The following is a 21,968-nucleotide window of genomic DNA, read 5'->3' on the forward strand; positions in this document are numbered from 1 at the left end:
CTTTCTTGTTCACTTTACCCTCAGTGAAAGACACTAACTTAATTCAATCCCCAAGTCTTTGAAAAGCAAATCTAGTTATTTAAAAAAAAAAGGAATGTAGAATATTGAAGCTACCTTAACTTTAAGAACTAAAAATAAATTAAAACTCTGCATATCATTGCATTATGCAAAATATGCAGGTAAGACAACAACAAACCCCTCAGCATTTAAAGGTCTCGTCTGTCTCCAAAATACAGTTAGGCAAAAATTTAGATAGATCTCTATTTTAAATGCCAATGACTATATTTGACAAAATTGAGATTCCTTAGATTAGAGACAGACATTTGACATTATCAAGACAGAAGACGAGAAGGTTCTGCCATGCCCCTCTGCGTACATTCTCTATGAAGCGCAAAGCCATGCCCCTCTGCGTACATTCTCTATGAAGCGCAAAGTGATGAACCTGTGGGATTTTGCTCTTTCATGCAAGAACCCTAAAATACACTTTATCTACTTTTGGCCTTCAACAATGCAAGAAAATGCTAAGCCATAGGGTAAAGAGAAAACTTTGATATTCAAATTCCCCCATCTCAAGAACCAAAAGTAGTTGAAACATTATGAACACCAATCCAATTGGCTTTAATAGTAACGATGGGCAAAAGTCAGTTTCACACAACTCACAGGCATCATCAAACCTAAATCTGCTGCAATAAAATAACTGCCAAATACACACTGTGACTATATTATATATATATTACAAATTTTCATTGCCCCCCAATCCCACATACACTCCCATCAAATGGGAGCTATTTAGAAGTACTGAGGGAAATTAAAAATCCTATGCTTTAAAAAATTTTTACACTCAGTATTTTTTCAAAAGAAATTCTTCTTGAATTTCATTCAGAACTTTGAGAAGTTAGGGTTATATGTCAGTGCAGAACACTTATGGGGCCTGTGGAAGGTCCTGGGTTCAAGGGCAGCACTGCAAAAACGCAACTTGCAGTGTTTTAATGGACTACCAGTAAATCACACAAGCTTACAAGAAATTGGAAACTACATCTGTGACACCTTTCAACAAAATATTTTTCATTTTAAGTGCAAAAATAAAGTTTATAATCTTTACCAAGTGATTTTTGCAAAATGTTTATTCTATTAATCCACTGCATTCATAGGATGTTAACACTTTAAATGTTTATAATTTCTAGGTAAACAGAACACTTTTATCATTGATGCAGCTAACGATTATTAATACTTTTAAAATGATCTAAAGATCTCCCAATTTTTAGTACAGGTAGTTTTATTGTATGCTCCATCTGGTAGATGATTAAAAAAATAGTATTTAGAAATAATTGTTTCCAACTGAGTAAATACACCATGTTATCAACCCACCAAATCAAAAGCGTTTGCCAAGCTGAATAAGTTACAACGAAATAATTCTGGGTTACACGAATCGTGCAGTGTTTTCAAAGCTTTTAAGAATTACCCACTAACACAAGTCTGACACATAAGAGTTAACACTACTTCAGAGATCCAAAGAAACTCAAGAAGAATTAAATAAGGCAAGGGCAAGAGTTGAAAAATGGAATGTTGACCATTCAAAAAGTGATCGAATAACTCAGGAACGACAAGCCCAAGTTGATGACCTTACTGAAGCAGTGGCTGCAAAGGACTCCAGCTGGCTGTGCTCAAAGTGCGGCTGCAGCAAGAGGCTGACCACGGAAGCACGGGAAGCCTTGCAGAGTGAAGTCACAAACAATGAAGGCAGTAGTCTACAGAACCAAGCTCTGCAAACTCTTCAGCAGAGGCTGCATGAGGTGGGTGCCACTCTGAAGAGAGCAGGAGAGCTACAAACAGATGCAGAGTGAGTTCACTGCACGCCTTAATAAAATGGAAGCGGAACATCAGAATTTGGCAGAAGCGGTTACTCTGGCAGAAAGAAAGTACTCTGAGAAGGAGGTTGATGAGCTCCAGCAGCAAGTCAAGCTACACAGGTGGATCTTGGAGTCTTCTAAGCAGGAATTAACTGACCACAAGCAGAAAGCTACACAATACTCCAGTCTAAAGAAAAATTGATAAACAGTTTAAAGGAAGGCTCCAGTTTTGAAGGCCTAGACAGCAGCACTGCTGGCAACATGAAGCTAGAACTTCGGCACGAGAAGGAGATGCAAAAGGAGGAGATCCAGAAGCAGATGAGCCACATACTCAGATCAGTTGAGATCTGAGTTGCAGGATATGGAGGTTCAGCAGGTTGGTGAAGCAGAATCAGCAAGAGAACAATTACACGATCTGCAAGACCAGATAGCTAGGCAGAAAACCTCTAAACAAGAGCTGGAGACAAAACTGGACCAGATAAAACAGGAATTTCATTACACGGAAGAAGATCTGCATGGAACAAAGAACACCCTGTAAAGCACGATTAAGGATTGAGAGGAACCAGCTTACCAACAAAACTTTAAGCAACAGCAGCCAGTCGGAACTAGAAAGCCGACTCCATCAGCAGACAGAGACACTCATCCAGCAGCAGACCATGCTAGAGAACCTCAGCACAGAAAAGAGCTCCTTAGTCTTCCAACTAGAGCACCTGGAGCAGCAGGTGCACTGTCTCCACCGGATCCTCCATTACCATGTCTGGAATTGACAGTGGTGAAGGGACACGCCTGCGAAATGTTCCTGATCTTCTTAGTAACACAGAAACTAATCTGGCAGGAATGTATGGTAAGCTTTGCAAAGCTGCTAGCTCCACTGACCAGTTTCGTATCCGCCTGGGAATTTTTCTCTGAAGATACTCCATAGCATGAGTGTTTGTAATTATCTATATGGCTTTGCTTCACCTCTGGGGTCATGATTGTCCTGCTGACTTACTCACCAGAAATGCACCATGACCAACCGTATGGCAAGAGAACTGAGCCATTGGTTCCCAAGTGCGCCTGCTGTTGTTCAGAGCTAGAATCTGCAGAGAGACCAACGTCTAAGACTGCTCAGAATAGTGCACAAGATGGTTTCATCATGGAAAGCTTTTAATTTTATTACTCTGGTGTCTGACTCTCCCTTATTTCCATGAGAGTCTCTAAATACAGACAGTAATTTGACAAATTCAGCTCTGCTTTTTCTGAGTACAACTGCCCTAGAAATGGAGAGAGAGAGAGAGAGAGAGAGAGAGAGACAGAGAGACAGAGACAGACACACAGACACACACAAACACACACACACACCTGGGGTGGTTGTTCTGTAGAGATTTTTCTATTGTAGGTGACACTGATTATGGGTTATAATCAGAGAAACTAATTGTATTTAAGAATAAATATAAAATGATTTCTTTTTAATAATAAAAGAGTTGGAAGGTAAGTTTCACAGTAATGCAATTTTAACTTCCATTTACATATATTACTATGATGTTTATGTCACAATGGTGCTTTCCAGTGCTCACAACTTACAATTTCAATTTGTACAAACATAACTCACTAATAGAAGGGACAGTTCTTACTATTATGAACTATCCCTAAGCAGAAAATAAACCACCACCCTACATAAAACTATAAAAAGGCTATGACTTAAGACAGATTAATGCAACATGGTTTTTCATATTTGAGCTGTTTTCTAAATACCAGCAGGTAAACTTTCCTATTTAATATATGACAGCTACAACTTTCACTGAGAAATTATGCATTTATTTTCTTCAACCACTTTTCTTGCTTTATCTCAAGTTTCTCGACTTGCTGTTTTTAGTCAATGAATTCCAAACTGTATTTTTTAGGGAAGGAGGGGAAAGAAAGATGATAAACACTGTAAAAAGAAAAAGAAGTCCCCCAAATTAGATTTTGAAATTTTTTCTTTTATACCACTTAAAAAAATCAGTTACATTGTCTTTCTTATATATTTTTAATTTCTTTGGAAGAGGGTCTCTCACTAGGTAGTCTTGGATAGACAGGATCTCATGTACACCAGGCAGGCATAGACCTCAGAAGCTGGGATTGGAGATGTACGCCACCACACCCAAAAGCATTCTGCTTCATTTTTAACACCAATACAAATAAATTAATGGCAGGCCAGCACCATCCTGGGATCTAAAATTCAAATTGCTTTAATAGAAGAATAAAATCTTTCAGTAATCCATTATAATGTTTAGGATAGTTGTATGATTTGATTAAATTGGTCAAAGTAGTGAGAAACCACAGGAAATGGTTGGTTATTTTGCTTCTGGGGTTGAAGAGTCAAAGAACAGAGACTAACAAGTAAGAAAAAAATTTGTCTCCCATTTTAAAGAGAAAAGTTTTTTAAAAAAAGTCACAGGGCAGTTTGAACCTCTGAAATCTATTTGACCTATCCAGTATTCCGGTCTAAAACAGAAATTTTCTATTGTTTTTGAATAATCTCTATTCTTCTCTTGAATATCAAACTGATTGGTAGTCACAGCTTCACACACAATCAAGCTTAATAGCTAGCTCAATACAATACAATATTAGTAATGTCAAAAAACAAACTAAATTCCAAACTACAAAAGTCTACTCAAGTATTACATTCAGTTTTTAAATCATTTACTAACACGACAACAGATTTGGCTTCAATCACTTTGCACACACTCACACCCAGAACAGATCCCCAGCCACTGATCTGCTTTGCAACACAAGGCCATTTGTCAGAGACGGAATTCTTCAAGCCAAACTTTAAATAGATTAAAAAAAGTAATTTCTAATTTTTACAGAAATGTTTCTTCAAAAAATATTTTCTCTCACTCCCTCATCTCCTATACTGAAGGATGTATAATGTTTTTTTGTTTTCTCTCCCAAGCTAAATCTGAACCTTCAAAATTGATTCCAGGCAGAAAATCCCTGCAAATTAAAATCAAAAACAAAAATAGAAAAATTATATTTATATATATGTGTGTGTATATATATATTTATATATATTTATACTGATTGGAATCCTCCAGCATTTGAAAATCATTTCGAGATGAATTTTGGGTTCCTCTTACAATTCCAAAATCCATAATGTTTAAGGACATGCTTCCCATCTTTCCTGGCTACTTCCTTCCCCCCCAAGACAGTTCAATATAGGCTCAAGTTTAGTGGGAAGAGAGAAGTTTCTGAGTAGCTTCTGTTACGGTTGTGTTTTACTTTGGTGATCTGGGTGGCACAAACTGCTCTTTCCCGTTACGTCGAGTCACTCCCTGAGGTATAGCCCTATGGCTAAACTGTCGTCTCTGTTCCCTGATTTTTCCAGCTGCTCCCCTGGGAATGGCACTGCCGCGGAAGCCAGAATGATCCTTACTAGCCCTTGTTTCTGGTTTCTCATATGTTTTTTCAACAGGCTTCTCAGGAGATCCATTCTCTTCATTTCTGGTGGGAGACGCAACATTGGATCTCAGTTCCCGTAGTGGCTGGACAGGAACTGGACATGGCTCTTTAGGAGGCTTCTGACACACCTCAGCATAACTTAACTTTCGAGGTTCCTATAAAAAGATAACAAATTACGGAGTATATTTCTCTGAAACATAAATTATTAGCTTTAACCAAAGGGACAGTAAAAGTTAGTGTCTAGGAAAATATGTACTCTCGTGTATACTTAATATACAGTATAGTTAATGCCTTTAGAATTTCTCTAAGATTTCTTAAAATTATTAGGATGATGATGTTTTTCGAGATAGGGTCTCTCTATGTAGTTCTGGCTGTCTTAGAACTCAGCTTTGTAGACCAGGTTGGCCTTGAACTCAAAGATCAAAGATCTACCTGACTGTGCCTCCCAAGTGCGATGATGAAAGGCATGCACTATCACTGCCCAGTTATCATTATTTTTGTGTATGTGTGCATGTCATGCAACACGCAACAGTTCACGTGGAGTTTAGAGGACGATTTGTATGACTTAGTTCTCTCTTGACACCATGTGGGCTCCGAGGATCAAATTCAGGTAGTCAGGCGGATCTCTGTGAGTTTGACACCAGCCTGGTCTACAAGAGCTAGTTCCAGGACAGCCAGGGAAGAGGGTGTGTGAGGGTGTGTGTGTGTGTGTGTTAAATTCCTACCACTGAAGAACAGGCTAAACTATATAGCTGTGTGTGTTGTACTTGCTTATGTCTGCTTGAGAAATCCAGAGAATGCAGAGTATCCCCCATTGCACTGCACCTTATTTCTAGAGACAGTGTCTTACACTGAACCTAGAAGCCAGCAAGCCCAAGGTCCTCCAGCACTGACACTCTAAGCATGTACCACTGCACCCAGCTCAGTGGGTGTGGGAACCCTAAACTTAGATCCTGAGTTTACTCAGAAAAGCACTTTAGTCACTGGACCATCTCCCCAGTCCCTAAAGATGAAATTAAACAACTCCACTGCTCTCAACACACAAAGCTTCTGTGTTATTCAGAAGCCTGCTCCTGGGTTCAGGGAGCTGGAAGAACAGCAAGGGACATGACAGGACACTTAATCTGGCCATAGCCTCCTCTAGCCCCAGGAAGGAACCGCCACACTAGCTTACATTGCTCATCCCAGTCCACTTATCAAGTTGTAGCTTCCTAGCTCACCCATGCTCCCCTCACAGCTTCCTGTAGCAGCACTCACAGAACAACAGGTACTAAGTCTCTCTCCGGCTCAGCTACAGAGCCAAGACTTCAGCCTGGCACCCAGAAAACTACTGTAACTTGGGTAGACTGGGTATAGTTGCACACACCTTGAATCCCAACACTTGTGAAGCAATGGGGCGTATCTCTATGAATTTGAGGCCAGCTTGCTCTACACAGAGTTTCAGAACAGCTAGGGATACATGGAGAGAACCTGTCTCATCGCTGCCTCCCCACAAAGAACTTTGGGAGAAATAGGTACTATTACTCTAATACGATTACTGAATTACAAGATTACTCAACCTATTAAAGACAGCTCCTTTAGGGGAGCTGGAGAGATGGCTCAGTGGTTAAGAGCACTGAGGGCTCTTCCAGAGGTTCTAAGTTCAATTCCCATCAACCACATGGTGGCTTACTACCATCTGTAAAATAAGATCTGGCACCCTCTTCTGGCCTGCAGGCACACATGCAGACAGAAAATTGTATATAACAAATAAATCTTTTTTTTATTTTTATTTTTTTTAATTATTATTTTTTTATTTTTTTGGTTTTTCGAGACAGGGTTTCTCTGTAGCTTTCAAGCCTATCCCTGGAACTAACTCTTGTAGACCAGGCTGGCCTCGAACTCACAGAGATCCGCCTGCCTCTGCCTCCCGAGTGATGGGATTAAAGGTGTGCGCCACCACCGCCCGGCTTTTTTTTTTTTAAAAGACTTCAAACTCTTTTTTTTGGGGGGGGGACGACGATGACATAATCTCACTCTAAAGCCCAAGCTAGCATCAAATTCACTCTGTAGTTATGAGTAGCTTTTATTTCAGAGAGATCCTTCTGCCTCAGTCTTCAGAGTGATGAATTCCAGTTATACACCATTATGCCTGACCTCCCTTTTATAGTATACAATAAAAATAAAGCAATACAGCAGTCCTAATCTGTAATACTCCCAAATGACTGTGCTCTACCAATGTGTTATGTGAAAAGGCAGTTTAAATTTCTCTGCATAGCCTTGTCTATCCTGGAAATCACTCTGTAGACCAGGCTAGCATTGAACTCACACGAGATCCTCCTGCCTCTGACCTACAGAGTGCTGGAATTAGAAGTGTGCACCACCACTGCCAGGATATTTAAAAAGTTTTTAAAGTACATTTTATTTATCGTGTGTGTGTGCAGATAAAACTTGTGCCATGGTGGGTGCATGGTGGTCAGAGGACAACAACAGCTTGCTGGAGTTGGTTGTCTCCTACCAAGTGAGTCCCAGATGTTAAATTCAGGGCAGCATAGCATCAGGCACATTTACTCACACTAAGCCACCTTGCCAGATCTGAAAAAATAAGTTTTCTCGTCTACCACATTGTATTTTTTTCTCATATGAACTATTCAACTTACCTGTAGATTCACAGCAGTGGGTGCACTGATGTTACTATTGCAAGGTGAAGCAGTGTCTGCCCTTGATGGCTTTATAGTAGCTGGAGAAGAAACTGGTACGGTCATCTGACTGAGAACATCCTTTGGAACTGTAGAATCCTCCAGTTGATCCTTTTCTTGCTGAGTTGTGCTGAACAAAAAAAGTGATACTAGGGTTAATTTAATAAACAGGAACAGCTGAGCTACTGCTGAAAACCTTTTGCAAGAAACTGAGTGGTGGCCCCTGGCAGGGAATCCAAACTCCAGTAGAAGACCTACCAAACTCATGTCATATGAGCAGCAGTACTGGACTCAGAGGATTATTAAAAAGAAAAAAAAAAAAAAAGAAAAAAGAGCTGGGAAAGAGAAAAAGAGGGGTAGATATGATCAAAATATATAAATGAGACCCCCCCCAAAAAAAATACAAAATACATGAAAAAGAAAGTCCCAATTTTAGTTTTATCCAAATGTTTACTTTTTACATTTGGTTTGATCTGACGGAGTCTCACTATGTAGTAGCCCTGGGCATATTTGAGCTCTCTATGTAGACAGGCTAGCCTAGAACTCAGAAACCTACCTGCCACTGCCTCCCAAGTTTTGGGATTAAAGGTATGTGCTATCACATTTGGTTTATTTAGATGTATTTTTTAACTTTTATTATTTATTTTTTATGTGGATGTGTTTTGCAACCTGTATGGAGAGGTGGCTCAGAGGTTAAGAGCAATGACTGCTCTTCTAAAAGTTCTGAGTTCAATTCCCAGCAACCACATGGTGGTTCACAACCATCTGTAATGAGACCTGGTGCTCTCTTGAGGAAGAGACCTGGTCAGTCGTCCTCATAAATTTAGACCGTGAAACCCAATATGAACAAGTTCATCAGAACTACCATATACGGGCTGTCCATGCATGCTTCAGCATTGCCAGGGCATAAATTTCAAATTTCAGGTTTTGTATCACATGTGTGCCTGGTGCCCAGAGGTCAGAAGAGGGCATCAGATCCTCACTAGAGTAGGTTGTGAACAATGAATGTATGCTAGCAATTGAACTCCAGTCCTCTGTAAGAGCAACGAGTGCTCTTAACTGCTGATCCAATTCTCCAGCCAAGGATTTTTTTGGTTTGCTTTATCGAGACAGGGTTTCTCTGTGTAACAGCCCTGGATGTCCTGGAAGTAGCTCTTGTAGAGCAGGCTGGCCTTGAACTCAAGAGATCCACCTGCCTTGGCTTCCCGAGTGTTGGAATTAAAGGCATGTGCCATTACTGCCCAGTGGATTTGGTTTTTTTTTTTTTTTTTTTTTTTGGTTTTTTGAGACAGGGTTTCTCTGTGGTTTTGGAGCCTGTCCTGGAACTAGCTCTTGTAGACCAGGCTGGTCTCGAACTCACAGAGATCCGCCTGCCTCTGCCTCCCGAGTGCTGGGATTAAAGGCGTGCGCCACCACCGCCCGGCTTTGGATTTGGTTTTTGTATGTGGATATTTGTCTGTGCTTATATGTACACAAGAGTGAAGCTACCCTCAGAATCCAAATGAGGTTATTGAATTCCCTGGAGCTAGAGTTACAGACAACTGTGCATTGCCTGACATAGGTACTTAGAAACCAAACTCAGCTCTTTCACAAGTATGTGCTCTTAACTTCTGAGCAATCTTACCAACTCTACCCCCAACCCTTTGAGAAGGGGTCTCCATATGTAGTCAAGGCTAGACTTAAACTTTTAATCCTCTTTTCTCTGAATCCTAAGGGCTAAGATTACAGCTAGGCATTACCAGAGTAATAAAAAGTTAATGTTGAAGTTCTCTTACTGTGAAAAAGAAAAAAGTACCTTAACACAGGAAGCTCAGTTGGACACGAAGGACCGGGACTTCTGCTGAGTTGCTGGGCAGAAGCACTGTCTGCCTGATCATCCTCTGCAGGAACTGGGCAACTAACTCTCAAGTCTTCATTGTCCTAAAAGTCGAAAGAGTTTGAAAACACATTTGAACATTTTTTTTTTTTTTTTTTTTTTTTTTGGTTTTTTCGAGTCAGGGTTTCTCTGTGGTTTTGGAGCCTGTCCTGGAACTAGCTCTTGTAGACCAGGCTGGTCTCGAACTCACAGAGATCCGCCTGCCTCTGCCTCCCAAGTGCTGGGATTAAAGGCGTGCGCCACCACCGCCCGGCCACATTTGAACATTTTAATAAAGAAGATAAACAACTGTCCAGCAAGTACTGAAAGTATGAACAATTCAACCGTAAATAAGACTGCTTTATACTATAATAAAGAGGTGTTCAAGAGCCGGGTGCGGTGGTGGCGCACGCCTTTAATACCAGCACTCAGGAGGCAGAGGCAGGTGCACCTCTGTGAGTTCCAGGACAGCCAGGACTACACAGAGAAACCCTGTCCCAAAAAAACAAACAAAATCTAGCAGTTAAATAAACAGTTATTATATGACCTTTCAACCAATTCTATTCATGCTACCTAAAAGCAATAATATAATAATAACAGGGACCAGAGAGATGGCTCAGTGGTTAAGAGCACCAGCTGCTCTTCCAGAGGTCCTGAGTTCAATTCCCAGCAACCATATGGTGGCTCACAACCATCTGTAATGAGATCTGGCACCCTCTTCTGGCGTGTGGGCATGCATGCAGGCGGAATGCTGTATACATAATAAATAAATAAATCTTAAAAAAATAATAATAATAAAGTGTCAATGGGGCTGGAGAGATGGTTCAGAGGTTAAGAACACTGATTATTCTCCTAGGTCTTGAGTTCAATTCCCAGCAACTATATGGTGGCTCACAACCATCTATAGTGAGATCTGGTGGCCTCTTCTGGCCTGCAGGAATACATGCCAGCAGAACATTGTATAAATACATTTTTTTAAATGTGCCCAAATAACAATGAAATTTATCTTACATAAGAAAAGGTCTAGTTAGGCATTCTGCCATACTTAGACTACAGGAAATTTCATGAAAATAATCTTCATAGCATCATTTACATGAGCCAAAAAAGGAAACCACTCAATGCAAATCAAGTGGTAAATGTATAAACATAGCCAGGTATGATTCAAAGAACATGAACCTTGAGGACACTCTGCTAAACAAAATAAGCCATGTCACAGAAAAATAAGCAGTGTATGATTTCATCTGAGATACCTACAAGAGTCAACTCAAAGACAGAAAGCAAAAGGCTTGTTGCTGGGGGTAGGGGGGAATAGCTGAGCACAAGGGCTGACTCTACACTCCAAACACCTGAGAGGCTAAGGCAGGATCACCACAAGTACAAGGCCAGCCTGATCTACTCAGTGAGCTCCAGCTTAGTATATGCCACAGAAGGTGATCCTGCCTCAAAAAAAGAAAAAAAGAAAAAGAAAAAAAAAAAGGAAGCAAAACAAGGGCTGGAGAGTTGCTTCAGCAGGTTAAGAGAACAGGCTTAAATTCCTTGGCATCCATGTCATCTCGCAACTGTATTAAAATAGTTAACACAGTAAATTTTTTGTTTGGGCCCACCAATCACTCTGCTGCTGGGGCCATACTGATCTGGGCGGCCTTTACTGCCACCTGGGATCATGGTGACAACCAGACCAGGATGCTGCCAAGGACCATGTCAGAGTCTGTGGTCTTACTGTGGCTAAGGTCTATGCTGATATTTGATGCACCTGTTACCATCGAAGGTCATGCAGACCCCCGAGATAGAAGGCCATGTTCATGTCTCTAGGTCATACTGCTGCTGGGGCAATGGTGACACCCAGACCTAGCTGCTGCTTCCATGGTCCTACTGTGGCTGGGGTCTGGGCTGGGTTCTGTATTGCCACCGAAGGTTGCACATAAAGGCCCAGGGTTAGGACCACAATCTGAGGCCTTGGTGGTGTCCAGCAGTCAATCCAGACACCAGAACAATTCCCACCAGAGTGACCTTTCCTTCACCCAGAGGCAGGGTGTCATCCATGCCAAGATGCCACCAAGGGCCATGTCTGGATGCATGGACCATTTATATCTGGGGTCTGTGTCACCTCAGAAGACCTAGGAACCATGCCAGATGAAATCAGAGACCATGCTGAGCTGGCACCACCATTTGCTGGCCTTGCCTCTCACTGGACATTATAGTAAGAGAGCTGGCCCCTGCACGAAGGCTAGCCGGCCCCCACTCCTCACTACAGGCCAGGGTGAATAGACTCTTAGGGCATGTAAGCAGGGGAGCTGACTCTACTTCCTCACCTGAGGTGGGTGGTCCCACAGCCACAGGATATTCTAGTTCTGGTGAGGATCCAGTGATGATGGTGTACAAGAAACCAGAGGACTTGAACCAGACCAGTGACTTCGTAGCAATGAACATTTGACAGTAAAACTGATGGAGTAAAGGGGTATACTAAATGGCATACTGAAGCCTCCAATGTCAGCAGGATGAATAAGGTGTTGGAGAGGCAGGAAAGAAGGAGAAGCAAAGGTATTTTTCTGTTGTTGGTTTTTGGAGACAGGGTTTCTCTGTGTAACAGACCTGGCTATACTAAGAATTCACTCTGTAGACCAGGCTGGTCTTGAACTCACAGAGATACACCTGCTCCTGCGTCCGGAGTGCTGGGATTAAAGGTGTGCGTGCGGCACCACCATCTGGCCTCTGGCCTCGCTTTGGATTTTTTTGTTTTGTTTTTGCTTTAGTTTGTGTGCTTGCTTACTTTATTTCCTGTTGAAGGGGGTGCAGCAGGGATGAGGGGAAAATATGGGAGGACCAGGAGGCAAGCAGAATTGGGGTGCATGATGTGAAAATCCCAAAGAATATAAAGAAGTTAAAAATAATAATAATAATAAAAAATCTGTCAACTTGGGTAAAAGGGAAGCAAGAAAATTGTCACTACAAAATCAAAATAATGCTTTTAAGTAAGAAGACAGAATAAGAAGAATAAATAAAGAGGGAATACACATGTTGCTGCTAAAATACCGAGGTGTTTCCAACCCACAGGTGTACAATGGGATTATGGGGAGAAGCACACATCACTTTCAAAATGTACATACATGCCAGTTGTGGTTGAAAAGACCTGCAATCTCAGCACACGAGAGTTGGCGGCCAGCCTGCAGTAGATGGCTACTTTATGTGCCACTGAAACCATGACAGGTTCTAATTTTAATACAGTTTAATTAGATTGTGCAGTACAAAAAGAATATACTTCCGAACTGCTGAAACAATTACACTGTTTTCAAATACATAAGTATGTAGGTATGTATGTATGTTTTTTCAGGGTTTCTCTATGGATCCCTGGCTGTGCTGGAATTTACAGAGATTTGCCTGCCTCTGCCTCCTGAGTGCTGGGATTCTAGGTGTGCAGCAAGCACCACACCCTGGCCCAACATATTTTTAGAGATATATTTGTATTACTTTTAAAATTACGTATTTGTGTGTAGGTACTGCATGTGAGTGAGATGCCTCAGAGGCCTGAAGTATCAGACTCCCCTGGATATGGAGTTACAAGTGGTTGTGAGCCACCATGTGGGTGCTGGGAGCCAAACTCAAGCCCACGGTGAGACCAGTAGAACTCAACCACTGAGCTATCTCTCCAGCATCATTTTAAACAGTATTTTTAGTAATAGGAAACAGCAAAATACCTTTATTCTAAGGGGAAATGATTTGATTGAGAACTATACCCAGAGAAAAACTAATCAAATATGAGAGAAGAAAAACATTTTTAGATAGGAAATGTGTATATAATCCTCCTTCCTTTCTAGACTATGTGAGCCTAACTATTCTGCTCACCAGTCCTCCCCCTCCTACCATTCTTTATTATCTCCCTCTTCTACTCATCAATTATTTAATTCTTCAAGATAGGCTTTCTCTGTGTGTAACCATGGCTGTCCTTGAACACAGATACCTGACTCCATAGTGCTGGAATGAAACATCCTGGGCAATTCATTTTTAATACTTTTTATTTTATGTGTTTGGAACATCATTATACCCTCCTCCTTTCTTACCGCTGTTTAGTATTTCCTCTCTTGTACCCCATTTTTCTTATAGTCTCTTTCCATCTTTCCTTTCCTAATTACTTTTAGTCCTTCCCTCCTGATCCTTGTATTGCTCTGCCAACTTTAAAATCTAAAAAGGAGGAAATTTACACTTAGGACTTGTAACCCCAGCACTCAGGAGGATAAGGAGAAGATTCACTGTGCCAGATTAGCTGGTTCTACACAGCAAGTTTCAGGCCATCTCCGTTAGTCAGGCAGGCAGGAGCACACAGAGGCACCTTTCCTAAAACCCCAAAAAAGGGCTTGGGGGGGGGGGGGCATAGTGGGTAAAAAATTACAATGCAAGGCTGACACCTTAAATCTGACTCCTCAGAACTCACACAAAAATAGCTGCAGTACTGTGCACATGAATGAATCACCGTGCAGATGAGAGGTGATCAGAAGGAATACTGCAGGTAGTGAACGAGAGAGACCATTTGAAACAAGGTAGAATAAGAAACAAAGCTATGATCTAGTGCTCTCTCACAAATGTGAGTACGCGTTCTCTCTCCCTCTCTCTCTCTCTAGCATGTGCGCTCCACCCTCAAAACCTAGGCTGGAGGCCACCACCACCACAGAAACCAAGTCTACCTGGTAATCCCTTTTACTTGGTGTATTTTATCACCAACGACAACCCTATCTGTAGCATGTGAATTAGAAATACAGAACTAACGAGGGGGGAAATGTCAAGTAGAATGTAGTTTCAGAGACTGATGTTCTGCATTTTAGGCTACAGTATGTCTATGTACTATTATAACTAATAGCCACATTAGGACTAGGGCCTCAGTGGGTAAACCTGCTCGATGCACAAAGCTGGCGACCTCAGTTGACCCCTGGAACACACAGTGGAAGGAAAGAACTGACTTCTGAAAGTTGTCCTCTGAGCCCCGTATATGTGCCTTCTCCCACAGACTTATATACACATACACTAAGAAATTAAGGTAGAAGACAAGAAAAATTTATGAGATCTGTGATTCCAGATATGGAGAGAGGCCCATACTCAAAAATAGTGCCAGACATTGTGGACATGCCTACAATGCCAGAATCTCAGCACTGGGACAGCTGGGGTAGGAGAATGCCTGGGCTATGCAGCAAGACTCCCCCCCAAAAATTGGTTGGCATCTACTTAGAAAGTCTGAATTTACCAAGTTATCTTAGAATTTATTACATCGCTAGCTAAATATAGGCACTTTTGTGGAAATGACTCTTCTTTTCTCCATTAACATAAGCTACCAAACTGAGCTGACCTACACAAAAACCAAGGGACACTTCCTTGCTACTTGGAGTTTTATAATACATCTTTTTAAAACTCTCAAAATATGGTGAAAATTCTAATAACTGAAATTATAAAACAAATAATTAAATGCAAGTGCAAATTTATATAATAGCCCTGATAAATATAAATATAATCCCAGACAGTGAAAGAACAGATGGGACACTTCAGTGTTTGTTTACCTTTTCTTTGTAGACACCTTTAACAACATCAGACATTCTATTCTCCAGAACAAGCTCATCTGGCATTCTTGACGAACTTCCAGGTAAGGGAGGAAAATTTGTAGCTAGTAAGTCAAACTTTGGTGTTGGAGCCTTCACTTCAGTTGTTGAAGGCTGAGGTCTCTATAAAACAAACGGTTAAACAGGTCATGTGCCTAACATTTTCTCTACTCCCAAAGCTGTAAGAAAAGCAGGACTTCGCCGGGTGGTGGCGCACGCCTTTAATCCCAGCACTGGGGAGGCAGAGGCAGGTGGATCTCTGTGAGTTCGAGGCCAGCCTGGTCTACAAGAGCTAGTTCCAGGACAGGCTCCAAAGCCACAGAGAAACCCTGTCTCGAAAAAAAAAAAAAAGAGAGAGAGAGAGAGAGAGAAGCAGGACTTCTAAAGGGCACAGAGCCACACCGCCTTAAAAATTCCTGGATCTTTATCTCAGTCTTAGCTCCCTCTTCTGTTTCCTCCTCCCCCCTTTTTTCCTTTTTTTTTTTTTTCTGTTTTTGTTTTTGGAGACAAGATTTCTTTGTGTAGCCCTGGCTGGTCTCAAATGCATGGAGATCCGCCTGATCCACCTCCAGAGTGCTGGGATTTAAGGTGTGCACCACCAACCACTGCAAAGCCCTTCTGCTTTCTTTTGAAAACTCTGCCACATCTCTTAACTCCTAGCCAATGCCTAGAATTCTTTGCTTCCTACTTTCTTCTAAACCCCTCTTCCATCACAAAAGTAAAGAAATAAAACCATTGTGACCCTACTTTTAATCCTTTCATATAATCTCCAGACAGAACAATATCCCTCCTGCTACACATCATGCTTAGAAAGTTCATCTCTCCTTTCAACCTATCCATCCTCCAAGAAAACTCCCATTCTATTTCTTACCATTTCCTCATTACTGAATGCTAACTGCAAATCTCCCCCCCCCCATGCTTTACTGGAACTTGTAGGGCAAACTGACCTTGAAACTGTGAATTTCCACCAGCCTCTGGCTTTTGAGTCCTGGGATTAAGGGCATGTAACCACTACTACTTTTTAAAAATTATTTTAAGCAATATTTTGGTGTGGGTGTTTGGCTATATGTATATCTGTGTACTGTGTGTGCTTGGTCACCAAGGAGGCCAGAAGAAGGCATCACATCCTGACTAAGGCACCTGATAATTAGACAAATTAAGCAAATATAACACATCTTTACATAGTTAAAACACTCTTTTTTTTTTAATTTTTACTTATGATTTTATTTTTTTAATTTATTTATTTATTATGTATACAGTGTTCTGTTTGTTTGTATGCCTGCTGGACATGAAGAGGGCACCAGACCTCATTATAGATGGTTGTGAGCCACCATGTGGTTGCTGGGAATTGAACTCAGGACCTCTGGAAGAGCAGACAATGCTCTTAACCTCTGAGCCATCTCTCCAGCCCAGTTAAAGGACTCTTTCACACCAGACAGGAGCTGGGAAGTTGAAGCAGTAAGACTGAGTTTGAAGCCAGTATGGGCTCTACAATGAAACACTGCCTAAACACAAACATCAAGTAACAGTAATGTAATAAACCTTCAAATTTAATTACCTCTCCTGCTTCTTTTTAATACAGGTTCTCACAATGGATCCCTGGCTGGTCTAGAAACTTACTATGTAGACTAGACTGGCGAGAACTGCCTCTTTCTGGGAGCTGAAATTAAAGGCAAGCACCACACCTGGGTCAAATTACTTTTTAAGCAACTTGAACATGCTAGACATAAAATCTTAGCAATACGCCAAGCAGTGGTGGCACGTGCCTTTAATCTCAGCATCTGGGAGGCAGAGGTAGTGAATCTCTGAAAATTCAAGATCAGCCTGGTCTACACAGTGAGTTCAGGACAGCCAAGGCTGTTAAACAGAGAAACCCTGTCTCCAAAAACAAAACAAAACAATTAGCAATACAACTCCAGACAGCTAACTAGACACTAGAGGGTGAATAATTGAGCCAGATCGATATCAGGCTCAATTATTTTTGTTTGAATAACCAACAAAATAAAACCAGAAAGAAAAGACAGACCAAAAGGAATAATAATAGTGAAGGTATAAAAAGGAAAAGTACTTACTGGGACCCTGTCATCATCTCTTCGCCTTCGACCTCTGAAAAGAGCCCTCCTTTGAACAAAAGAATGCATATAAAATTCTTCAAATACATACACTTATTTTCTAACAAAGAAATCTACTTAAAATATTTAATTTTTCAAAATAGGTGCTATTCTTCCATTATTCCTTAAAAGCTAAGTAAATTTTTTTTTAAATAGATCTTGAGCTAATACAAGAAATTTCACTAACTACCACCACCACAATGTTAGCTGGACCCATTTCTATTATAACACATCAAAAGCATTGAAGTCTGATTTAGACAGAATAGTCAAAATAGCCCTCTGCTCTTACAGCTGGTAACTAAGAAGAAATTGAAACTAGAAGGCAGAACCAGACATGGAGATGTACACCTTTAATTCCAATCCTTTTAGAAGGCAGAGGCAGGTGAATCTTTGGGAGTTTTGTGTCCAATCTAATTTCTACATGACAAGTTCTAGGCCAGGCAGGGATAAAACAACACACACCCCCCCCCCAACACACACCAAAAGAAAAAACCCCAATGATTCAAATGTAAAGAAGTAGCTTGGTGGTAGTACTTAAATGAGATGTTTGATGCCTAGCAGTGCCAAACCCTTCAAACTGAAATGAAACCTTCCCAAGTCCTATTAACTTATAAGAACAATGAATTCATTTTTTAAAAGATTATTTATTTATTATGTATACAATATTCTGCCTGCATGTGGAAGAGGGCACCAGATTTCATTATAGATGGCTGTGAGCCACCATGTGGTTGCTGGGAATTGAACTCAGGACCTCTGGAAGAGTTAGTATTCTTAAATGCTGAGCCATCTCTCCAGCCACCAATGAATTTATTTAAGATAATCACACACCAATTAAAATAAGAACAAAAATTACCAGATAGTTTTCAACATTGAAGATCAGCATATTATGATTAAATCAAGTTTCCTTACCTGCCTCTAACAAGGTCCCCGTTCTGTTCCATCTGTAAAATGGGAGCTTCCTTTGGAAGATAAGCTTGTTCTTGACTCCCTGTTACTGTAGAGTTATGCCGTTCAGAGAGAAAGTTCCTTGAACTAGATTTGCTTAATGGTCCATCCCCCAATGACACAGAGCCCTCTGCTGAGTGTTCTGAACCACTGGATGACCTAAAATGAGGCTTCGCACTAAATAAAAAAAAAAAAACATACAAAGAATAAAACAAGAAAATGTTATACCTCTTAGGTAATATTTTTAAGAAAAGGCAAAGGAATTTCCACATGTAATGTGGGGGGGGGGGGAATGAAGTGTCACATAAAGCTACTTCTACCTCAGCATCAATAGCAAGCCTAGTGGTGCATGCCTTTAACCCAGCACTAAGGAGACAAAGGCAGGATAATCTTTGTAAGCTTTAGGCCAGCCTGGTCTACATATGAAATTCCAGGATATTCAGGGCCACAATAGAGTAACTGTTTCAAAAAAAATAGCAACAAAACCACAGTTAGGATTTTACTGGTATTCAAAAAATTTTTCAAAAACAACAACAACAAAACAAACAAGCAAAACAAAAAACAAAAGGCTTTATGTTTACTAATAAGGCTACAGCAGGCCTCTGCTAAAGGTAAAACCACCGGTGGGAGCCACACAAACAAACAAAAAACCCACAACTTATTCTTGTATTGGGTGGCCAAAAACATTGTATTTGTTTTTATATATTTATATCACACACATAGGAAAATGCTGCTTATTAATATTAGGGGAAAATACCAGAAGAGACAGGACTAGAAAGACCTTATCTACAAACAACTAAAAATCAAAACCCAACCAGAAAGCAGTGGTGGCAGCCTTTAATACCAGCACTCCAGAGGCTGAGAAGGTGGATCTCTGTGAGTTCAAGGCCAGCCTAGTTTATAGTGAGACCCTGTCCTGAAAAGTAAAATAAGAAAAATAAAATAAAAAATAAATAAACATAAAAAGAATCTTGGCACTCTAGCCGATGAAAAAGAAAATGCAGGATTTATAACTGGTATGCTGTTGCAGTTTATATGCCACTTCTTATAGCCTTTTCTACAGACATAAATTCATAGTAACAACAGTGTCATTTCTGGGCTTTCTGAGACATCACAAATAATTAGAACATAAACAGGTATTAACTTTTCCAACCAAACCAAAATTCACAACTTGCCCCACAAACCTCACTGACAAAGCCTTAATTTACTCCTCAGACACTATGAAAAGACAAGGTTAAAAATCTTTGTAAAAGTAACTCTAAAATGATGCTTCAAAAAATATTTCAGTAAGTTTGAAGCGAGCCTGGTATATATAGAGCTAGCTCCAGGACAGTCAGGGCTACACAGAGAAACCCTGTCTCGAAAAACACACAAAAAAAATTGTTATATTTTCAAAGTAACAAAAATTACAGTATATTCTTTAATAGGAGTTTAAAAATAGTTAAATCTTTTTCTAAAAATATCTTGGTATGGTAAACTGCACTGTTTCCAAGGACCTGTCATTCACCAAATTCCACTGTGCATTGTACAGGTCTAAGACACAAGTTTATTTATTAAATAGCCCTCAGCTCTCATACTGATAGGAACTGAACAATCACAGTCCAGGCACTACAAATAAAATAAAGTAGAAAAAAAATAAAGTAGAAAAGTGTCTAGACTTTTGCAAGTTAGTCCCATTCTCACTAGGTTAGGATTCTTGATTATCACTGGGCTATCAAAAGTTGAAAACAAGTTGCAAAAAAGTACTAGACAAGGAATGTATGTGTGTAACTCAAGCAAGAAGATGGAGATGCAAGAGGATTGAGAGTTTAAGGACATTCTTGACCACATTACATGTTTCCAAGCTAGAAACCATGTCTGGAAAAATAAAATATAAATAATACCAACAAAACCCAAACATATACATAAAACAAAACACTAAAACAAACCAACAACCCAAAAAGGGGTGTGGTAGTGCATGCTTTAATCCCACAACTCTAGAGGCAGAAGCCAGCCTGATGTATGGAGTTACAGAAGAAAGACTCTTTTCTTTGACTTTCTTTCTCTTCCTCTCCCTCCTCCCTACACCCCTCCTCTCCCTCTTCTTTTCCCCTTTCTGTTCCTCTCTCTTCAGGGGAAAGTGCAAATGCAGTCTGCAATCAAAACAAAAACATACAGAGAACTGAAGGGATGGGGCCTTTAACTGAAAAAGGCCTGACCATCCATCGCTCCTTAGAAGCAAGAAAGAAGCAAAGATTAGGCTGGTTGTAAAAGCTAGTATTCCAGAATTTTAATAAGAAGGTATTCCTATTGTTTTTTGTAGGAGATAGCTTAGCAGGTAAAAATCTGGCCTTGGGAACCAATATAAAAGCCAGATGTGGTGGCATATGCAATCCCAACACTCTTTTTCAGGCAATGAGAAACAGACAAGAGAACTGCCCAGAAACTAAAGAGCCAGATAGACTGAGTATGTGCAGTGGTACCAACAAGGGACCTGACTCAACAAGTGGAAGGTAAAAACAGACTCCTCAAAGTTGTCCTCTGATGCCCACATGCATGCCATGGCACACATGAATACAAGAAAGAACTGTACACACAGGGTTGCATGCATTGTGTGCACACTTTTATTGTGCTGGAGATTAAAATCCAGGGCCTTAATTAAGCAAGGCAAAAGTACTACAACTGAATGACACGCCCAATCCTGTAGGCTTGGTTTGGTTTTGTTATTTATTATTTTAAGTGTATGGATGTCTTAACTGCATGTATATCAGTTTAGAACAGAGGGAGTTATATCCTTCAAACTAGAGTCATAGATGGTTGTGAGCCACGGTGGGGGTGTTAGGAATTAAACCTGCATCCGCTGTAAGAACAGCCAGTGGTGCTAAGCAATCTCTCCAGCCTCTCCAGTCCAGTCCTATACTTTTAAGACAAACATTTGCAAAAATCAGTACTTTTCCTAAAAAAAAAAAAAAGAAAAGAAAAAGAAACCACAACTTGTGTATGTTGGGGAGGAAACTCTGTTAGTTACGTGCTTACTTTACAAGCACAAGGATCTAGGTTCAATCCCCAGAATTCATATAAAAAAACGAACTGGTAGTTGAGTGGTAGCGGTGCACCCCTTTAATCCTAGCACTTGGGGAGGCCCCAAGTAAATCTGAGTTCATGGGCAGCCTGGAATACACACTGAGTTCCAGGAAAGCCAGGACTACACAGAGAAATTGTCTGGAAGAAATGATAAAGTAAAAATAATAAAATATACTTGGGGTGGAGAGCTGGGGTTCAATGGTTAAGATAACAGATTTTATTTCTACAGGGCCAAGGTTCAATTCCCAGAATTGACACAGTGGCTCACAACCATCTGTAACTCCAGTTCCAGGGAACAGAACACCTTCCTTTGGGTTACTAGGACAACAGAAATCAAAGTGGTATAGATACACATATGGGCAAAACACCCACATGTATAATAAAACAAAATAAAAGACAAAACAGAAACCACTGAAATTCTCACCCCTTTATATCTATTACTCATTCTGATCTTGAAGAAT

The 21,968-nt window shown here is 40.5% G+C and overlaps 1 protein-coding gene and 1 pseudogene across 3 annotated transcripts in view; one reads left to right on the top strand and one right to left on the bottom strand.

Annotated features, from left to right (window-relative positions):
- The first annotated feature begins 630 nt into the window (after positions 1–630).
- Positions 631–3,000, top strand: LOC121441409 (annotated as a pseudogene).
- Larp4 (La ribonucleoprotein 4) overlaps positions 1,107–21,968 on the bottom strand; it is a 60,831-nt gene continuing 39,969 nt past the window's right edge. For all 3 annotated transcript variants that reach the window (XM_041642754.1, XM_041642755.1, XM_041642756.1), the window contains exons 11-16: positions 18,409–18,621; positions 17,461–17,509; positions 15,350–15,511; positions 9,747–9,871; positions 7,913–8,081; positions 1,107–5,428 (exon numbers count right to left, since the gene is read on the bottom strand). In XM_041642754.1, coding sequence (XP_041498688.1) covers positions 5,090–5,428; positions 7,913–8,081; positions 9,747–9,871; positions 15,350–15,511; positions 17,461–17,509; positions 18,409–18,621 — 1,057 coding nt within the window. In that variant the 3' untranslated portion in view covers positions 1,107–5,089. The remainder of the gene's footprint in view (positions 5,429–7,912; positions 8,082–9,746; positions 9,872–15,349; positions 15,512–17,460; positions 17,510–18,408; positions 18,622–21,968) is intronic.

This window comes from Microtus oregoni, unplaced genomic scaffold (assembly GCF_018167655.1).
Source record: "Microtus oregoni isolate MIOR12 unplaced genomic scaffold, Mior012 000077F_ref0000221, whole genome shotgun sequence".
NCBI lineage: Eukaryota > Metazoa > Chordata > Mammalia > Rodentia > Cricetidae > Microtus > Microtus oregoni.